Here is a 19599-nt window from a genome sequence, read left to right as displayed (position 1 = left end):
ATAACGAATTCGAACAATTTGATACATTTTAATATTTAATTCCCAACAATACTAATAAACATAGCACGGCGGCGCAGTGGTTAGCGCGTGTGCGGCACAGTTCTAAGGTCTTGGGAACCCTCTTGAGTGGGTTCAAATCCAGCTACCGGACTTCCTGTGCGGAGTTTGTATGTTCTCCCCATGCTTGCATGGGTTTCCTCCGGGCTCTCCGGTTTTCTCCCACATTCCAACGACATGCATTTCAGGTGGATTGGCCGGTCCAAATTGTCCCTAGGTGTGAATGAGCGAGTGAGTTGTCTGTCCCCGTGTGCCCTGCGATTGGCTGGCAACCAGTTCAGGGTGTCCCCTGCCCACTGCCCGGAGACGGCTGGGATGGGCTCCGGCACCCCCGCGACCCACCTGAGGATAAGCGGTGCAGCTAATGAGATGAAATGAGACTAATAAACATGACTTCACTTCACTTGACTCGACTTCTTTTCCTTACTCAGGCATGATCAAGATGGAGGACGCAGGAATTGGAAACCATGAAGGATATCCAGAGACTGAAGAAAAAGCCATTGTGCAACTGCACGAAAAAGAGAGTGTCATGGAGAAAGGACTCGAAGAAGGATCTGAGACAGATGATGACCATGATAACACGATAGATCGAGATTCTGTGGCTAAGCCTGAGGACTTTTCGTCCTACAGCAGCGCAGAACTGCAGCATGCCACAGCAGAGACGGCTTGCATGACAGGAGGCGTCACTCCCCACAAGTTTCACTGTGACATCTGCGGCTTGTCCTGTGTCAGCATCAACGTACTGCTACTGCACAAATGCAGCCACACGGGTAAGAACGGGAGCATAATCGACACTTTGCATCATACTCTTGTGCAATCCTCACTTTGTTCACACCTTTAGTAGATGGCGGTTTGTGCATGTTAGGTCAAAAAGTAGTTCACATCGCAAAAGCGATTATATGAATCTCTTCTTTTTCGCAGGGGTTGCGTTCTAATAGGTCCCCTGATAGTAAAAACCCGCAAGGTAGAAAGATGTATTTATCCATCAGCAGGGTTGGGTAGGGTTACTTTAACTTGATTACTTTCAATTACTTTTGGATTACTCCAATACCAAATATGCTAATAAAATACAAAAGAAACTAAGTATGAATAAAATTATGACTCAAAACACGTGGAAAGGTTTCTCTCCTGGCTTTTATCTCTTTGATCTCCGGCAAAACTAACATAAAATGCGACAGAAACAAAATGAAAATAAATCCAAACAGCTTGCCAACATCATTTTGTCACAATCACCTGGATTGGGAACACTCAGGTTTTGGCGCCAACAGCCAGGACAGCTGATTGGCGCACCCTGTCCATTTAACTCCTCAGCTTCCGGAATCAAGTTGTCTGATTGTACTCACGCTACCTGTTGCCTTCAGCTCAGTAAGCCTGTACCTCCGACTCTTTGCCTGCTCCCTGTTTTCTTCTGATTGATCTCTGTTGCCGACCCGTTTCTGTAATTGCCTACGACCTGCCCTGCCCGTCTGACTCCTGAACTCTTTTCCGAATACTACGACGCCCTTCTTCTCCAGCCCCGGCCAACAACACTACGATTACGCCTGTCCGCGACCATTCCCGCCAAGCCTTCACCCGCCTGTCAAGTTCCGTCAATCCGCCAACCAACGGATCGAAGAATCCCACCTTGTCATTTCCTTCCTTTCAATAAAACCAAGAAACGAGCGCAAGTGATCTCAGTCTTCCTTTCGTTCTGTCTGACACATTTTTGCCGTTCCATGTATTCCGTTACTCCCCAAGCCTGCACAAAATGTAGTCATTTTATTCATATTTAGTTTCTTGTGTCTTTTATTAGCACATTTGGTATTGGAGTAATCCAAAAGTAATTGAAAGTAATCCAGTTAAAGTAACCCTACCCAACCCTGTTCATCAGTGACATGTAACAGTGTCTGAAATAATGACTGCCCGGACGCCCGGGGCGTGCATCTTTAACGTCGGGCGTACAACTTACCAAACGTCTCCATCTGGGTGGCCGACAGCTTTTTCAAGAAAAAAAAAACAACATTTTTTATTCTTTATTAGACAGGATGGAATGGTAGCTTGTTACAAACGTTTGCTTTATTCCGATTTCGAAATCTTCGTTTGGTTTGGAAATTTCGGTTCAGTTGGGTCTAAAATGGCGGCGCCCTGTTCGGCTCGCTACAGTTTAACTGTACGGGTCAGGTGTATCGACATTTCGTTCTGTGTGCATGGTTACAAAGAATGACAATAAAGGTAAATTCTATTCTATTCTATTCTATTCTAATTTGCATACTCTGCAGCCAAAAAGAAGCCTTATAAAGTCATTTTCCAAAGTAGACGCACAGAGAACACAAGAAAAATGGATTCGTGGTTAGGAATCCAGCCAAAACCTCAGCCCCAGAAGGAAGATTCAAAAGAAGCTAACAAAACTGATGACGCTACAAAACGTAAACGTACATTAAAAGCATCGTGGAAAGAGGAGTTCACATGGCTTGTAGCAGACGACGCAACACAAACATTGCATGAATGAAGATGAGTAAATACAGGTACATACTGATGGCAGATGGAAAACAGCCATGTCATGAACCAGAAACAAAGAGAGGACCCAGTAGCGCTCGTTTACTCAGTTTTATTGATAAAGAGGGAGAGCAGTGCTTGGGTCCCCGATCCGATGATCGATGGACGATGGTAGTAGGTGGGGGGAACGCAGAAGTGGCATTTCCGTGTCGAGCGAGGATAATCGTAGACTTGCGGGAATACTGGTCGTTCGCCAGGACGAGAGAGAAAGGGCGGTATCGAGTTCAGAAACGAGGTCGGCAACAGGTGTCAGGCAGGAAGCGGGGCAAAACAGGTCGGATGTCGGGATGGCAGGACAAGGCACAAACGGGTCCAGAAACAGGTCGGCAACGGGTATCAGGCAGGAGAAAATAGTGCAGGAAAATGTCGGACAGAATGAGCTTGCCTAGCTGGGAGCAAAGGTGTGCAACGATCTGACTGTTTCCTCTTGAAAGCCGGGGGTTTAAAAAGAGTCTCTTAGCCAATCAGCTCTCAGGGCTTTTGGCGCCAATTGGGCAGTCACAGTTGCCTTGAATCGGCAATCATGACAAGTTGTGAAAAACGGGCCAGGCAACTTTATAGCTGGGCAGGCAACTTCTCAGAGTTGTCTACCCTGGTGTCCGGTCACTTTTTGTCATGAGTTTCAGACACTACATGTAATCTATAAGGCTAAAAACAAAATAACAACTACATATCTACAGATAAAAACGGAAGTGAGAATTGCATTTGAATGAACTATCTTTATTTTCATTACACAATACTACAACGAAATTAGAAGGCTTCTCCTTTCAGTGTAAGACAGTTATGTAGAAAACGGACGGCTAGCTGCACGCTAGCTTCAGAGTTCCTCGAATTGAGCCATGTCTACGTGATGATTACCAGACATGGGGACTTGAGACTTAGTGACTTGGACTCGAGTCGACTCGAGTCGCTGTTTTTATGACTTGTGACTTGACTTGGACTTGGCAATCTAAGACTCGGGACTTGACTTGTGACTTGACTTGCCCAAGAAAAAAATACTTGGGACTTACTTGGGACTTGAAGGTGAAGACTTGAGACTTACTTGAGACTTGCACATGTGTGACTTGGTCCCATGTCTGATGATTACTATACAAGAGTCACAAACGTAGGGTTTTCAAAGACCGTACTTCTGCTTTATTGGACAAGGGGCCGGAGCTCAGGAGATCAACTACAGGGAGAGACCACAACTTTTAACACAAGGATGTGACTGGAACTTAAGGGTGGACCTAGGTAGGCATCTTAAGTAGCCACCTGAGATAACCATCACATCTCTTGGGCCAGACATCATCCTCTGGTCCCTTCCTAGCAAAACAGCGATCATGGCAGAGTTAAACCGTCCCTAAGTAGAGAGGACTAGACGCAACAAAGAGAGACAAATACACAGTGCTGGTAGCTGAAAATCGAGGATCTGGTTGGGTAACATCTATGTACCCTGTAAGGTTGGCTGCCAGAGGTTTGTTGAAACATCCATCCAGCGCCTCCTCAGGAACATTGTAATGAGTTGAGCAAAAATGAAGAAGGCAATTAAGGACCTGGCAAAAGAGGCAGAAAGAGCTGTGGCTCAGAAGGAAGGATAGGTCATGGGGGTAAGGAGGGTCCTAGGAGTGGCTGCAGGGGGCGCCAGGGAGACGTGCCTGCCATTGCTCCAGCACCATGAGATGTTCCGGGAATAATAGAGCCAAACATCAATGAAGGGTGAAGGTGGCTCCCGGCTGTTGACCCTGCACTTACCCCTCCCATTTGGCACTGGCGGAGGTGTGTCAGGTGAAAACGCCATACCGGTAGTTCTTACCTGTGCTCTAATCCAACCTGTGCCAGTGTTTTTGGAGTGTAAAATATGCACTGCTGTTCTTTCACAATTTCGAATAATGCTTGGTTGGTGGGTTGGTTGGTTGGTTGGTTGGATCCCTTAACCACTAGGGTTGTATAGGCACCATTTCCTGTGATGTGTCTTGGGCAAGTACAGCCTGGTGGCGTCGTCCATCCCTCTTCAGGTCAACATTTGTTTCCACCATGTCTCAAACCAGGGACCTTTCGCGCTACAGGCAAATATGCTAAAAGCTAGTGGAAAAAAAAAAGAAGAAATGTCATGGTTGCCATGGCGCCCAATTGGCCCCGCCCCTTGTGGTGCCAGCTGCGGCTCGGTGACAGATTGGCTTCCCTTTTATTCAAGCTCACTCTCCCTTGGTCAGTCCATCAACAAACCTCTACTCCGCAAGACGTGGGTATTGTTCCCATCTATTTTTGTCCTGTTTATTATTCTCTCCAGTTTTCGCTCCCATCTAGTTTGTCCTGTTTAATTTTGATATGCTGTTTCAATATCAATCCTGTCGGTCCCGTACTGTCCGGTATCGACCCCATCTGTCCGCTATCTGCTCGGGCAATTGGTGTATCGATCTCGTCGGTCTCTAGCTTCCTGTCATTCCACGCCAGACTGCTGCCTAACGTGCATGACTCCCCATATCCTGTAAAATAAAAGGCATGTGTTAGAAACGTCACGCATTTGGGTTCTCTTCCTGTTCCTGTTCTTGACATGAAAGTTAGCTGCCATTATTAACGTAGCATTAATTTTAATGATTTTTTTTCTCATTGAGTGTCTGCTAAACTTACTCTTATCACCATGTAGAGGACTACACTTATTGATCAGTACTTTCAACAGCTATAGAGGTCTCTTGTCAATGTTATTATTTTTTTTTTTTACTTGATTTTCTTGCCTTGTAAATATTTGTTTGTAGAATCAAACCAAGTTACATTATATATTTTGGGTGTCTATATTTTCTTTCGGATTGTTTAATAAGATTAAATGAACTCCAACATCGATAATTTACAAGCTAAAATACAATATGATTTGAGAATTTCTTCCTAAATAAATACGAGAGACAAAGATGTCAGGACCAGAACGGAGACAGGACCCACTTGCGTTATGTTTCTCTCAGTTTTATTGGGAAAAAAGGAAAGGATTGCACACACAATCCGGGGATCACTGGTCGCGGGAAGCAGGTCGCTCTGAACGCAGAAGTGGCACTTCCGTGGCGAGCGATAGCGATGTCGGGAACGGAAAAAACGGGTCAGTAGCCGGGACAGGAGAGCAAAAAACGTGGTCAAGATAAAAAAAAAACGGGTCGAAGCCGGGAAACAGACAGGAGCAAAGACAGCAGTGAGTCAGGGTCGAAAAGCTTGCCTAGAGTAAACTGAGGTTCGCAGACAGACTGACAACAGGAGATAGAAAGACATGGGTTTAAATAGGGAGAGGGAGCCAATCAGAGTCCGAGGCAGTTGGCGCCAAACGAGCTGGCACAGGTGCTTCACATCAGTAATCATGACAAAAGAGGCTATTTTGATCGAATTCTGGTGATGGCTCTTCAGCCCCACCTAATGAGTGATCCGATCACCAGTAAATGTAATTTTAAACCCAAATAGTTATAATTTAAAGCAATTCTCCCTACAACCAACAGAACCTTTATAGTAGAGAATGTAATTAATTCCAGACTTATAACCTGAAAGAACTGTTGTAGTTGTATGTTGTCAATCTATTGTAAGGTCTTGTGAGAAAATATGTTTTCGACAATGACTATGGATGGCGCTCTCTTCCCTTAATAAAGATGCTAAGTTATTAATAGCATTTTTGGAACGACAGTGGAACCTCAGTTCTCGACCAAAATCCATTCCAGAACCCCTGTTTCGAAAAGTGATTTGTTCGAACACCGAAATCATTTTTCCCATCACAAATAATGTAAACCGTTTTAATCCGTTCCAACACCCTGAATGTTTACCTTTGTTTACTTTTAAGACACAAATAACATAAACATAATGCTAACCCAGGCTAATCGTACGTTCGCGTTATCGTAATCTTCCGTACGAAAGATTACGATAACATGAACGTGTAAAAATAAAAAAAAAAGGATAAAGAAAACAATTGTGAATAGGATTTTTTACCTTTGTGGTGGTCAGCAGAAGGCGCAGGTGGACGGTGGAGATGGATGGAGGAGGAAGGAAAATGATTGTTTGGAAGGAGAGTCCCCTTCCATAAAAACTTCGGGGAGCTCTTCTGTCTGAGGGGTGCTCACACGTTCAAATCTCTTTGCTATGGATGACTCGGCTACAGGATGTTCTTTTCTCTTAAAATATCTATCCAATGACACTTGATTCTGCCTTCTTTTTAGCACTTTTTGGAAGTGGTTCATGACAGTGAAGAAAGGTCATTGATGACTCTGGTGGCTGCAGCTTCATCGGGGTGGTGGAGTTCGACGACATTCTGTAACTCGGCCCATTTGCTACACATTTGTTTCATCTAGGATGTCCCCTAGTGTAGTGGAGGTGCAATTGCACCTGAGAAAATTAAAAGGAGTAAAAAAAATGTGATGTGAAACATCCACCCCTACACGGTACCACTGCACTACAGTTAGGAATAGCTGTATTGCGGAAGTTTTGCGATTTCACGTATTTTTATCACCCTTACGCCGCTCAGCATCGCACCCTCGCGTACACACTCACGCGTCGTACCGGCGTTCGAATTCCGATTTTTGATCGAACTACGAAGCAAGAATTTCTCGAATTTTTTGTTCGGACTCCGATTGGTTCGAACTGTGAGTCGTTCGAAAACTGAGGTTCCACTGTACTACATTATAGGAAGGCGCACAAAGTTGACATCTGGCTATCAAACCTTCATTTGACCTGAACAAAAAACTGAAATTCAGTGGAACCTCGGTTCTCAACCATAATCCGTTCCAGAACCCTGTTCGAAAACCGATTTGTTCGATCACCGAAATCATTTTTCCCATTCAAAATAATGTAAATCGTTTTAATCCGTTCCAACACCCTGAATGTTTACCTTGAATGTTTAACGTAAACTTAAAGCTAACCCAGGCTATTCGTACGTTCGCGTTATCGTAATCTTCCGTACGAAAGATTACGCTAACATGAACGTGTGAAAATGAAAAAATCAGGTCGTTTACAAGTCATTTAGCACCCGGGTCTCCACAACAAGTGGTGAGCGGTTCATTGGAAAGGGGGCTCCGTTCCAACACCCTCGATGTTGGGCTCCGTTCTAACACCCTGAATGTTTAACGTAAACTTAAAGCTAACCCAGGCTAATCGTACGTTCGCGTTATCGTAATCTTATGAATAGGATTTCTTATCTTTGTGGTGGTCAGCAGAAGGCGCAGATGGACGGTGGTGCTATTATTTCTTTCTTAAATGCAATAGTTGTACGCACTACTTTTCTTTTTTCACCTGTAGCAACTTGCACTGACTTTCTTCAGAGGCATAGTAAGGGCCTAAAACACCCGTACGCCGCTCAGCATCGCCCCCTAGCGTACGCACTCACGCATTACCGGCGTTCGATCTCCGATTTTTTGACCGAACAGCGAAGCAAGAATTTCTCGAAATTTTGGGTCGGACACCGATTTGTTCGAACTGAGAGGCGTTCAAAAACCGAGGTTCCACTGTATACTTTTCTAATTTCCATATCTTTTCATCAAAGGATTTGATGGGAAAATGTGTTTTTCTTTCCCAGGCGAGAGGCCCTTCCACTGTCCTCAATGTGGAACTACTTTTACCCAAAAAGGAAATCTGCTGCGTCACATCAAGCTTCATTCTGAAGAGAAACCTTTCAAATGTCCCATGTGCAGCTACGCTTGCCGCCGCCGAGATGCCTTAAGCGGGCATCTGCGCACACATTCTGGTACTCATCTGACACCTACGTCTTGCCTTAAGGGGTGTCAAAGTCATTTTAACTCGGGGGCCACACGATAGAACAAACATTCTGTCGGGGGCCGGACTAGTAGATTAAAGAGAAAGAAAAAGAAAGATAAAGAAATGAGAGAAAGAGGAAGGGAAAAGAAGAGAGAGGGTGGGACGAAGTAAGAGAAAGAGGGAGAGAGCGTGAGAAACAAAAGAGATAAAAAGAGAAGTCGTGAGAGAGGGGGAAAGAAAGGGAGAGGAAGAAAGAAATCCAAAGAGAAATAGAAAGACAGAAGGAGAGAAAAGAGAAAAGAAAGCGCGAAGGGTAGGAAGAGAGAAAGAGAAAAGGAAAAAGGGAAGTTAGAGCAAAAGATGCTAAAAAGACACAGAGAGAAAGAAAGAGACAAAGAGCAACAAAGGAAGAGAAAAAGAGACACAGAGAGTGAAAGAGACAGAGACAGAGAGTGGGAGAAAAGGGGTGGAAAAGAGGGAGGGAGAGAGAGAGAGGGAGAAAAAGAAATACAAGTACAGTGTCTTTGTTCGAGGCACCTTGCTTTGGCAACATCAAGTTGACGTATTTCAACCTGCAGCTTGTTTTTCTCTTGCGCTTCTCTGAGTGTCCCTTAGCGGGCCTGATCTGGCCCGCGGGCCGCGTGTTTGACACCTGTGCCTTAAAGGGACAGTGTGTATTATTGAGCGCCACCTCAACAATGACCTTTATTGTCATTGTTACAAAATGGGTTGAACATATTGTGACAACGAAATTGGACGTGACACTCCAGTTTCACATTTAACAGTAAGGATAAAAGAAAACAAAGAAGAAAAAGGAACAAAGAAGATAAGGTTATAAGTTCCACAATATTTACCCAAGAATTTTGGGCATGAAGGATGTTACATACAGTTTTGGGATTGTATAAGTGCAGGGGTGTCAAACTCGTTTAAACTCGGGGGCCACACGATAGAACAAACATTCTGTCGGGGGCCAGACTAGTAGATTAAAGAGAAAGAAAAAGAGAGATAAAGAAATAAGAGAAAGAGGGAAGGAAAAGGAGAGAGGGAGGGACAGATAAAAAAAAAGGGAGAGGGAGAGAGCATGAGAAACAAAAGATAAAAAGTCAGGTGAGAGGGGAAAAAGAAAGGGAGAGGGAGAGAGAGAGGGGGGAAAAAGAAAGGGAGAGGGAGAGAGAGAGAGAGAAAGAGAGAGAGAGAGAGAGAGGAATAAATACAAGTATAGTGTCTTTGTGAGAGGCACCTGGCTTTGGCACCATCAAGTTGACATATTTCAACCTGCTGCTTGTTTTTCTCTTGCGCTTCTCTGAGTGTTGTCTCGCGGGCCGGATTCAATCCCTTAGCGGGCCTGATCAGGCCCGCAGGCCGCCTGTTTGACGCCTGTGTATTAGTGCAATATGTGCAAAAATAGTCAACATTGTGCAAAGTGAGCATGGGCATGAATACAATTTGACATCTGTATGAGGTAATGTGTTTGCAAGAGTTTCAGTTGTTTGTGTGGCGTGTGTTAAGGGTGATGATGGCTCTGGGGAAGAAACTGTCTCTGAGTCTGTTTGTTTTTGTTTTGTGTGTCCTGTAGCGCTTGCCAGAAGGCAGCAGGTCAAAGAGGTTTGCTCTTTTGTCAACGCATGAGGTTTCTATACTGCATGTCCGGTTTTAGATTTGGGGATCAGCAATATTTGTTAAAAAATAAAATGTCATCCTCTGAATTTAACATTTCTGACCCACAGATGAGAAACTTTTTAAGTGCAACCTTTGCAGTCTCAGATACAAGCAGCGTAGCTCACTGGAGGACCACAGAGAGAGGTGCCATGCGCACAATTACAGCAAAGCAACTGCTGAAAAAGTCGGTGAGCAACGCTTGAAACAACAGTGAGCAACGGCAATCCCAAGTGTGGCAAGATAATTAATTTTTAAACATGTCCAAAACTTGACATCAAGTTACATTTTGCTGATGCTTGGCAATGCAAAATGATTTTTCTCTTTTGAATGAATTGACTCGTGTACTATTGCAAAGCTTGTACGGCCTACAAACGTCTTTCACAAGATATCCATTTCTTTTTATTTCCTAATATATTTTGTCGCATAATATTAACATTTTTGGGGGCTTATTTAGTCGGTTGTAAGATACAGAACTGTACTTAATCACATTTTTTAGTGGAAGAACAATGTTGGCAACAAGATTGACTTGATATAATTGGAAATTATTTGAATGCAACACAAACTTTTTCTTCTTTTTTCCATGTTTTTTTCTACTTTTTTTTAAATTCCTCTAAAAAAAAAATTTTCAGCTTTTCACTACTTTTTCATTTTTTTTTTTTTTTGTTCTATTCCCCCCTTCCTTTAAGTCATTTTGTGCATAGTTTTACATAATATTTGGTCATGTTGGGATTAAAGAAGCAAAAACAACCTGAAGAGCCGGTTCCTTTTAGTGAGCCGAGCTGAAGAAGCCGGTTCTCGACAAACTCTACTAACTTTACTCAACTTCGTTATACTCTGACTCGACTTCAAAATACCGCATTTAGGACACAACGTCAGGGGAACCCGTGTATTTTTACCTTCATGCACTGTAACTTTGACTTAAGTCACTTCTTAATGAGTAATTTTGAGCCCTCATTTTTGTGCGCCGGCTAGATTTTCTTGTGCGCAGAGAATGTGCGAGCAGTGAGCAATTGCGCACACGCGCAGCTTAGAGGGAACACTGGACATCAGTAGGGATTCTCTGTTCTCTATTCTATCCTAAATACATTTTCAGTACACGAGCTCAGTTGACACTGACAGACAGTCAATGCTGACTATTGACGGTAAATGGTAAATGGTCTGCATTTCTATAGCGCTTTTCAAGTCAATGAAGACCTCCCAAAGCGCTTTACAATGTGCTTCACACTTACCCATTCACACACACACTCACACACCAATGCAGCCATGCAGCTTTGATCTCTTTGACCTCCGGCAAAACGAACATAAAATGCGACAGAAACAAAATGAAAATAAATCCAAACAGCTTGCCAACATCATTTTTGCCCTTCCATGTATTCCAAGCCTGCACAAAATTGAGTCATTTTATTCATATTTAGTTTCTTTTGTCTATTATAAGCATATTTGGTATTGGAGTAATCCAAAAGTAATTGAAAGTAATCCAGTTAAAGTAACCCTACCCAACCCTGTATAGCAGGGGTCGGGAACCTTTTTGACTCAAAGAGCCATAAAAGCAAAAAATATTAATTTTATTTTGGGAAAGAGCCACACCATATATTATGAGACAAATTTACAAAATTGCTAAACCCGCACCCCAGACAAAAGCTTAGTCTTCAGCACATTTATTTTTGATGATTTGATAAAAATTATGAAAAGAGAATAGTGCCAGAGCCCCTGTCCCAAATTCAACAAACAGACCACTTTAAACTTGTCTCTTTCTTGCAATGACTCAAGATCGGATAAACTCCTTTTGACCCTTTTTTTCATACATATTGGTTTCAAAACCAGATGCAAGCATTTATTGTGTAAAAACGTCACAACATTCTGAGAATAGGGAGCCTTATGTGCTTACCTTTGGCGAGAGATGGGAGGGAATGCTTGTACTTTTTGCATAGTTCCACCCATCCCTCCCACTCACCCAATCAAATGACTAAGTTCTCTTCCGGTGTTTTGGCGTATTTACAGTTCTGTGGATTCATCATAAAGTATCTGAACACTGAACACAGATTATATAGTGAACTTTTAAATAAAGGATTCTTTAGCGTTGTACAGCCAAAACGAGTTTTTTTCCCCCTTTTTTTGTGTGACACCTTGACTGTAAATTGTAGTGAAAACGTGCCCTATATATACTGCGAAGTGTTACCTTTAAACTTAGCTTTGGTTTTACGTGTACCTGAATAGGATAGATAACTTCGGTTTTGAACAAGATGGAGAAATTTTGCATGCAATCAAATTGGTCTCTGAGCCACAGATACTCATAGAAAGAGCCATATATGGCTCGCGAGCCATAGGTTCCCGACCCCTGCTGTATAGGTTAAGCATTCTGTGGTGGTTTAGCCTACTGCTTAACAGACCACTTCCTCTCCATGCAGGAATACTAAGTAGTTACTGTATTTAGAGCAGTTTTCAGAAGACCTTTTCTTTCTGGGAGCAAACAAAAACACCCACGCAGTACTGCGCCTATGCGGTCACCGACGTCGTACTTTGACGCCGGTTAGTGCGTTCGCGGTGAGGAAGTACATCCTCATCCTGCGTCGGTAAAGTACAAAGGAAGTGAAGTCAAAGGAACATTTGATCTTATATCTTGTGCTTTCACTTCAAGCAGCTGAGGTTTGGTTGACTTTTTAAGCCTAAATTAGAGAAGAACAGGGACTATTCTATCATCTTTCATCACCGTCTTTGGTTCTCTGTCTATTCTATCGCTAAGCTTTTTTGCTCTCATTGTTTGAGGCAGACAGACTCTTCTCAAGAAGTCCGATGGGCAGCGAGCGTGCCCTGGTTCTTGAAAGGCTGGCCACAAATGTAGCCAAACGCAAGAGCTCCATGCCGCAGAAGTTAACATGTAAGTACCTCCTCCAACTTCTTCGTTGATTCTTCAAGTTCAACATCTTATAGCCTTAATATGTCGCTCTATAGAAAATGTTTTGTTTGTTGAATTTGTGCTTTTACGGGTGCTTTATACTACACTATATGCAGGGTTGGGTAGGGTTACTTTAACTGGATTACTTTCAAAAGTAATTGAAAGTAATCCAGTTAAAGTAACCCTACCCAACCCAGCTGCTAATGTTATGTATTTATGAAAAGTTTTGGCAAAAAACATCGACTAATTCCTCTCGAAGGATGTCATGAATCTTTTGTATTTAGAGCACATGCGTTGTGGTAAAGAGCAGCTCGCCATTTTCCTCAGTGGTGCCACGTATTTAAAGTTACAGTGTAGCAAAAAGCAGTAGCTTATAGTCAGGGTTGGGTAGGGTTACTTTAACTGGATTACTTTTAATGACTTTTGGATTACTCCAATACCAAATATGCTAATAGAAGACAAAAGAAACTAAATATGAATAAAATGAATAAATTTTGTGCAGGCTTGGAGGGTAACGGAATACAAGGAACCGCAAAAATGATGTTGGCAAGCTGTTTGGATTTATTTTCATTTTGTTTCTTTCGCATTCTATGTTAGTTAGGAGATCAAAGAGATCAAAGCCAGGAGAGAAAGCTTACCACATGTTGTAAGTTATAGTTTTATTCATATTTAGTTTTTTTTGTCTTTTATTAGCATATTTGGTATTGGAGTAATCCAAAAGTAATTGAAAGTAATCAAGTTAAAGTAACCCTACCTGGATTACTTTCACATTACTTTTACTTTTGGATTACTCCAATGAATTTCCCTTCGGGGATGAACAAAGTATCTATCTATCTATCTATCTATCTAATATCAAAATATGCTAATAAAAGACAAAATAAACTAAATATGAATAAAATGATGTCTCGCAACACGTGGTAAGCGTTCTCTCCTGGCTTTGATCTCTTTGATCTCCGGCAAAACGAACATAAAATGCGACAGAAACAAAATGAAAATAAATCCAAACAGCTTGCCAACATCATTTTTGCCGTTCCATGCATTCCGTTACTCCCCAAGCCTGCACAAAATGTTGTCATTGTATTCATATTTAGTTTCTTTTGTCTTTTATTAGCAAATTTGGTATTGGAGTAATCCAAAAGTCATTGAAAGTAATCAAGTTAAAGTAACCCTACCTGTATTACTTTCAATTACTTTTGACCTTTAAATAAGCACATTTCTTTTTCTGATCTCGGTTATGGCTGCACATGAGTACTCATTACCAGGGTTGGTTAGGGTTACTTTAACTGGATTACTTTCAATTACTTTTGGATTACCCCAATACCAAATATGCTAATAAAAGACAAAATAAACTAAATATGAAAAAAATTATGACTCACAACACGTGGTAAGCGTTCTCTCCTGGCTTTGATCTCTTTGATCTCCGGCAAAACAAACATAAAATGCGACAGAAACAAAATGAAAATAAATCCAAACAGCTTGCCAACATCATTTTTGCCGTTCCGTGTATTCCGTTACTCCCCAAGCCTGCACGAAATTTAGTCATTTTATTCATATTTAGTTTATTTTTTCTTTTATTTGCATATTTGGTATTGGAGTAATCCAAAAGTAATTGCAAGTAATCCAGTTAAAGTAAGCCTACCCAACCCTGACCCTGACTATATAGACATTGGTGTTTGGCCGCACCTACCAATACTTCATCGACAGTGTTGGAAATTACGCGGTTACGTAACTGTGTTATTTTTGAAGTAACAGGGTTATCTAACTGATTATTTTTTACCGTTCCTGGCAGTGAAAAGCAACTCATGAGAAAAAGTTACTGGACACCAGGGCAGACAGCTCTTAAAATTTGCCTGCCCAGCCATAAAGTTGCCTGCCCCATTTTTCACCACTTGAAACACAATAAGACGACTAATCGCGAAAAAAAACCCCACTGCTGCAAAGTATTAAGGATTGATAATCAGAATATATAACAGAACAACACTTTAAAATTAAGTTTTTTATAAATCTACTTATAACATTCATTCTATGTATATGACATCACTGTTTTCCATCTGCCATCAGTATGTACCTGTATTTACTCATCTTCATTCATGCAATGTTTGCGTTGTGTCATCTGCCACAAGCCACGTGGACTCCTCTTTCCACGATGTTTTTAATGTATGTTTACGTTTTGTAGCGTCAATTTTTTTAGCTTCTTTTGAATCTTTCTTCTGGGGCTGGTGTTTTGGCTTGATTCCTAACCACTCGTCCATTTTTCTTCTGTTCTCCATGCGTCTACTTTGGAAAATGATATGCAAATGCACGACCTTATAACGCTCGAGAAAGTCCGGAAGCACAAAGTTATTCGATGCAGGCTTCTGATTGGAACCAAAATTGAACTTCCGAAATTTCTAACCAAGTTGTTTTTTCTAGTGTGCTTTATAGTCCGTAAAATTTTGTTATATGATTTATTACCCATCCCTACTATGAAATGATGATAAATGTATGCATGTTTTGTTTTCATGGTGTTTATGTAGGTGACAGCGGTGTCTGTTTGGACCTCAGCTTGAACAGGAACCCGATTCACCAACAGGACCATCAGTTAGTCACCCCAGGGCCTGGGGTCCACTGCTATCAGCCACTAATGGGCTCAAATACTGATCCAGCTCACTCCCAAAGGCCGTACCCAACTCTGTTAGGCCGCAATGATGTCAGTCCTCTCAGCTATACCAACAGCCATAAGGTGATCGTGCCAGGTCTTCCTCACAGCCCGAAGCAAACTCCTGGCATGGAAGCCGTCAGCACCGATGGCTCCCAGGGATCTCATATTATGTATGGCCTGGGCCACCTGCTGGGTGGGCTGAACCATCAGAACGGACTCCCACACACTCAGCCCATTTCCCTGTCACCTCTGGAAACTTTGCAGATGGCGACGGCTGAAGGAGAAGTTGGGGGGACGCCCATGGCTTTCTACTCCTGTCGCCACTGCAAGGTCATCTTTCTGGACTACGTCATGTTCACCATACACATGGGCTGTCACGGTTTCCGTGACCCGCTACAGTGCAACGTCTGCGGCCATCGCAGTCGGGACCGTTACGAGTTCTCATCCCACATAGTACGCGGTGAACACCAACTGGAAACCAAGTAGCTAGCGTGCCTGGGTGACACACAGATAGAAAACAAAGGAAATGAAGGATAATGCGTTGTATTTGTTTATACTGTAGGAGGCAATGGGTTTATTAAAGAAAATTTCAACTATTTTTTTTTAGAACAATCTGAGGACCCTTCTCAGGGTTTCTTATTTTCCCTTTGCTGAGGTTCTGAGTTTTTTCTTGCTCGCATTATGGTTTTGTCATGTCCTGCACGGTTGTCATGGCGCCCAGCTGGCCCCGCCCCTTGACACCGGCTGAGACGCATTGGACTGATTGCTTTTGGAGTACTTTAACGCTCCTTTTGGGACTGCCCGTTGCCAGACCTGTTCATTCCTGTTTGATATGAGTAATGCCTAGTTTGTAATTTTGATTGCCTTTAAACCTGTTTTGTTTTGTTTTGTTTTTAGTCCGTTTGTGTGTTTGACAACTTTTATTTCCTAATTAAAGTGACAGATCGTCTATGCATATGAGTTCTGACTTCCTGCTTCCCGTTCCGTTTCCTGACAGGTTTTAGATCAGGGGATGGTGTCATTGTAACCTGTGCAGTCCTTTGAGACATCTTGTGATTAAGGGCTATACAAATAAATACATTGACTTGACAATCGTCCAAACATGTAGTAAATTCAAAATCCCAAAGGTGAGAACAACCAGGAAAAGTATGTGTGTGTCTGTGTGTGGAGTTAGTGGACCTGATCTGGCCCGCGGGCCGCCTGTTTGACACCTGTTGCGTAGACGATCTGTCCCTTTAATTGAGAAAGAAAAGTTGTCCGACACACAAACGGACCAAAAACAAAACAAAGCAGGCTCAAATCCAGGCAAAACTACCGACTAGGCATTTAATGGGATTAAACAGAACTTGCAGGAATCTCTCAGAATGTTACACCGAAGTGCAACAATGTCCAACAAGCACAACAAGAATAAACAGGTATCAAACAGGCATGAACAGGTTTTCAACAAGGGTGAACAACGATCTGGCAAAGGGCAGTTCCAAAAGCCACGTTTAAGTACCCATAGGAGTACCATAAATTCCGGACTTTAGAGCGCACCTGATTATAAGCCGCACCCACCACATTTTAAGAGGAAAACCGATTTTGTACATACACAAGCCGCACCTGTATATAAGCCGCATGCACCCACATTTAAAAATGTAACACAAACACAAAATTAACCCAAACCCAATTTCAAGTCCCGCGATTGAAACTAAATGTCCTTCATTAAAGTCCACAGTTCCAAAATCACAGCCGGCAAAATGAATGGAAAATGATACCGGTACTTAAGGTTTGATGCAGACCCGCAGAGTCCGAAGTAATCCAAGGAAAAAAGTGTATGTTTCCAAAGGTAAGGGTGGGAAAATATATATATATATATAATATCAGATGAACACATTTACTCACGCAACTCCTTTTTCTTTAACCAACTTTTTACCCCCTCTTCTTTCCTTGTCCGTCCCTCACCTTTAGCGGTCCCCACTTAAACTCGGCACCCCGCGTTTGTTCCGCCCCTCATTTTTCCTTCACACGTGCAAAACATATCAGAATAAGTGTCTAAAAAAAAAATACAAATAAATACATTACAAAAATATACAGTTGCAAATACATATTGTACATGGGTTACACATATTTACAAAGAAAGACGGTACACCGAGAGATTTTTCGAAGCTTTAATAATAATAATATAGCTTTGACAGGGCAGTTAATGGTAGCAACACTCGAGCGCCGCTAGCGGCCGTTAGAAAAATGACATATATTGGCCGCATCCCCAAATAAGCCGCAGGGTTGAAAGTTAGGGAAAAAAGTAGCGGCTTATAATCAGAAAATGCAGGTCAGCCGGTGTCAAGAGGGCGGGGCCAGCTGGGCGCCATGACAACCGTGCAGGAAATGACAGTAATGTGTGTATCCTTGAAATTGTGTTGTATTTAGAAACAAAAGAGGAGCTATCTATAGAATGTAATTAATAGGTAATATGAAGGGGTGGGGAAAATAAGTGTCTGCTTCTTACTACCCCGTTTTCGAACATGTTATGTTAACATTATTTTGTTATTGAGTCATTGTTTTTGTTCTGTTTTTCATATAAAGTTTTCATTCAATCATCCATCAAGATGGTGGTTTCTGCAAACCCTGTAGTTTTTATTTGGTAAATAAAGGAAACTATTTGGCACATATTGTCTTTGTTTTTAGTCTACGGACTGTCTAGTTGTGAGTAAATAGGTGCGTTGTGTTTGTAATCTTTAATAAGGGGAGCGATTGGCTGACGTTGGGATGGTGAAATCCCTTGTAATGCTTTTTGTTTTGTTTTAATAACAACCTGCTGAGGGCGCTGTTGTCGCATGATTCGTCCATCCAGCGGTTTTAGTTCTTCACCCCCCTCGTGTCTCAATGTTGTGATAAAAAATGAACGTCACTCTTAAAAAATAATAAAAGGTCATTGGTCTTGATTGTACTAAATATTGCGTTGGAGCTTCAATTAAAATTATCGTGCTACTGCGTCGTGCATTTCTCCCTACCCGGAGGATCCAATGTGAGCATGCGCACTGCATCACCTCTACTGGGGACAAGTGGTGGGAAATCCGGCTCTTTTTTGAGAATCGGCTTTTTTGGCTCGACTCACTTAAAGGAGCCAGCTCCCCAAAAACTGGATTCTTCGGGTTTTGTTTGCTTTAATTGATATACTGCATTACTAATATGAATGAAACATTAATTAATTTAAATTTTTTTATGCTACTTTATTATTTTAGCATTTATTGTTTGAATATACAGCAAACCTTTACCAAATTGAAACTTGAGAGAGAAAAAGAGAAAGAGTGAAAAAGAGAGAACAAGAAATAACTATAAAAAGAGAGGATAGATAGATAGAGATAGATAGATAGATACTTTATTCATCCCCGCAGGGAAATTCACAGGGAAGAGGGAGTGAAAAGTGATAAAGATAGAGAAACAGAGATAGAGAGTAAAAGACAGACAGATATAGAAAGAATGAAAGAGTGTGAGAAAGAGGACGAGAGAAAGACGGTGAGAGAGAAAAATATGGAGAGAAAAAAAGAGGTAGAAAAAAGAGATAGAGAAGGTTAGGGAGATAAGGAAAGTGATAAAGAGAGAAAGAGAGAGAAAGAAAGAAGGGAAGGGGAAAAGATAGAGATAATGCAAAAAAGAAAAAAGATGGAGAAGAATAGGGAGGTAGACAAAAACAAAGAAAGAGGGAGTGAGAAAGAAATAGAGAAAAAAAAGACATAAGGATAGCGAGAAATAAAGAGATAGGAACGAGCAAAAAAGAAAGACAGAGAAAGAGAACAAGAGTCGGGGAGAAAAATATGGAAAGAGAGAAACAGTGAAAGACAGAAAGAGAGAGCAGAAGAGAGCAATAATGAGAGATGGGGAAAGAAAGAGCAAGCTAGAGAAATAAAGAGATAGCAAAGAAGAGAGAAAGAGAGAGCAAGAAAGACAGGAAGTGAGAAGGAGATAGAAAGTGCAAGGGAGAGAAGAAGAGAGAGAAACAAAGTCATGGGGAGAAAGAAAGCAAGAGAATGAAAGTGGGAAAGAAAGCAAGAGAGAGAAAAGGAGAGTAAAGAAAGAGCAAGAAAGAGAGGGGGTGAGAAAGAGACAGAAAGTGTAAGAGAAAAAAGAAAGAGAA

General features: G+C 41.9%; 1 protein-coding gene across 2 annotated transcripts in view; it reads left to right on the top strand.

Annotated features, from left to right (window-relative positions):
* LOC148360700 (zinc finger protein Aiolos-like) overlaps positions 1-18078 on the top strand; it is a 34491-nt gene extending 16413 nt beyond the window's left edge. For both annotated transcript variants that reach the window (XM_088341595.1, XM_088341594.1), the window contains exons 3-7: positions 489-827; positions 8108-8275; positions 10014-10133; positions 12716-12823; positions 15358-18078. In XM_088341595.1, coding sequence (XP_088197721.1) covers positions 489-827; positions 8108-8275; positions 10014-10133; positions 12716-12823; positions 15358-15968 — 1346 coding nt within the window. In that variant the 3' untranslated portion in view covers positions 15969-18078. The remainder of the gene's footprint in view (positions 1-488; positions 828-8107; positions 8276-10013; positions 10134-12715; positions 12824-15357) is intronic.
* Positions 18079-19599: the final 1521 nt, after the last annotated feature.

The sequence above is a fragment of the Urocampus carinirostris genome, chromosome 8 (genome assembly GCF_059441175.1).
Source record: "Urocampus carinirostris isolate Australia breed hairy pipefish chromosome 8, RoL_Ucar_1.0, whole genome shotgun sequence".
Taxonomy (NCBI): domain Eukaryota; kingdom Metazoa; phylum Chordata; class Actinopteri; order Syngnathiformes; family Syngnathidae; genus Urocampus; species Urocampus carinirostris.
The sequence above is the reverse complement of the archived record's forward strand: the minus strand, read 5'-3'. Positions and strand labels throughout refer to the sequence as shown.